This window comes from Wasmannia auropunctata, unplaced genomic scaffold (assembly GCF_000956235.1).
Source record: "Wasmannia auropunctata unplaced genomic scaffold, wasmannia.A_1.0 LD335939.1, whole genome shotgun sequence".
Classification (NCBI taxonomy): domain Eukaryota; kingdom Metazoa; phylum Arthropoda; class Insecta; order Hymenoptera; family Formicidae; genus Wasmannia; species Wasmannia auropunctata.
In genome coordinates, this window is record NW_012026951.1 from 1 (window position 1) to 1,887 (window position 1,887).

At 41.7% G+C, this 1,887-nt stretch overlaps 1 protein-coding gene across 1 annotated transcript in view; it reads left to right on the top strand.

The window, feature by feature from the left end:
* Window positions 1-309: 309 nt before the first annotated feature.
* LOC105455102 (homeobox protein DBX1-like) overlaps window positions 310-1,887 on the top strand; it is a gene marked incomplete at its 5' end in the record, with an annotated part of 20,236 nt that continues 18,658 nt past the window's right edge. The window contains one exon of the mRNA XM_011698159.1: window positions 310-590. Coding sequence (XP_011696461.1) covers window positions 310-590 — 281 coding nt within the window. The remainder of the gene's footprint in view (window positions 591-1,887) is intronic.

Consider the following 1,887-nt stretch of genomic DNA (forward strand, 5'->3'; position numbering starts at 1 on the left):
AAATCATGTTAATTGTGGGACAATATAGTATTTAGGCAAATTTTACTGTACACTACAATAAATTTTACTGTAAAATACTTATTGTAGTGCACAGTAAAATTTGCATAAATACTATATTGTCCCATAATTAACATAATTTGGTAGGGTAAATTAAAAAAAATTCTCGCCGTGTACATATATATTTTTCCTGTTATAATCAAAATTCTCTTTATCGATATTGACGCATTTTTTCTTTCTTGATTGTCAAGTACAAGTAATATCGAAGTAATGAAAAATTTTATAAAATATGTCACTGCTTCTTGTTAACAGTTGCTAGTTCCGGGACCGGAAGCCATCATCCTGGCACACCCGGTGGAGGCGCCGTGTTTCCGGGGACCATCCAGGGCAGCATCGGCGATTTTTCTGGGACCGGCCTGGTCTTCCCGTGGGCGACCAACGCGCGCGGAAAGCCACGCCGGGGGATGATGAGGAGAGCCGTTTTCTCGGATCTTCAGCGACGCGGACTAGAGAAGAGGTTCCAGATACAAAAGTACATCAGCAAGCCGGATCGCAAGAAGCTCGCTGAAAAACTCGGTCTCAAGGACTCACAGGTAAGCACGGGATGCATCACGTATAATTGTGGTTTGAAGAAATTTTTTTGCAGTGAAATACTCGAGAGACGGAACACATTTTCAATATTCATCGAGTATAATTTTTACGTTCGAAATAATCGAAAATAATAATTGAAATATATTATCGCATCGCGTTGCTCGACCTGCTCTATTATTCGTATTTGCAGTGCCGGCAATTTAATCGCGAAAACCGATTTTAATCACGGTTTAATTTGTACATTTTTACGTACGCAATTTCGACAGATTTACAATTGCAGCGGGAGAGATGCAATTATTTACCTTCTTTTCGCGCGCGCCGACGCGCGGTTTTCCCGTGCGCGCAAATCAATTGCATATCAATTATAGCGCGCATCGAAGCGCATAATTCGATTCCTTGTGATCCAGAATCCTCGCTCTCGATAATCGTATCAGGCATGTCATATGCAGGCAGATTTGCATACGCGATGATAGGCGGATGTGCTCGCGTTGTATTACAATCGAGAGGCTGCGCCGTGAGCATTAGAGACGGCACACGGTGTTTAATCCCGTGCTTAATGATCTCCTCGGCGCAATAGTAGTTCAAGCTAATCCGCGCAAACGTGCTAATCTAAACCGTAATTAAACCAGGAAATCCGCTAGCTTTGACGAAAAGATGATGATTTTATCATTAACATCGCCAATAGACTCCCTAGACTGCCGCGTCAATAAATTACGTTTATTATTAGTTTTCTCCTTTACGTCCTCATGATTTTCATATAATTATTTTATTTTACGCTTGATTTTTCGTGATCGGTTCTACATTAAAGTATATCATTTGTATAAATAATTTTTGAGGAATTTGATACAGAAATGATAACAATTCATTTATTGATAGAATCAATATAGATACAATCGCATTTATTCTAATTTACTCGCATCGTAGTTTTTATCAACCCTTATACCCATCTCATCACGATCTTTGCGAGTGTTTTAAATCCGATTATATAGATTTCGCTTGACTTCCGGGTAATTAGGTCGACGAGGAGTCTCTTGAAAGGAAATAGTGATTCTCGGAATGACTCCCGGCGCGAGAGATAATCGTACCCGGGTTCCCGATAACGGGCCGGCATAATCGGGCAGTTAGGCGCGTGCAAGACGCGAGAAGGTGGTACGCGGCGAATATATATATAATGCTTAATGACGTTATTAGGGCACTAATTGTCGCTCTAACGAAGTACGAGTTCCTCGGCGCCGAGCGAATTCAGTCTCGCTACGGAGAGATGCCGCCGCCACCGTCGACTCTCTCTCTCTCTCTCTC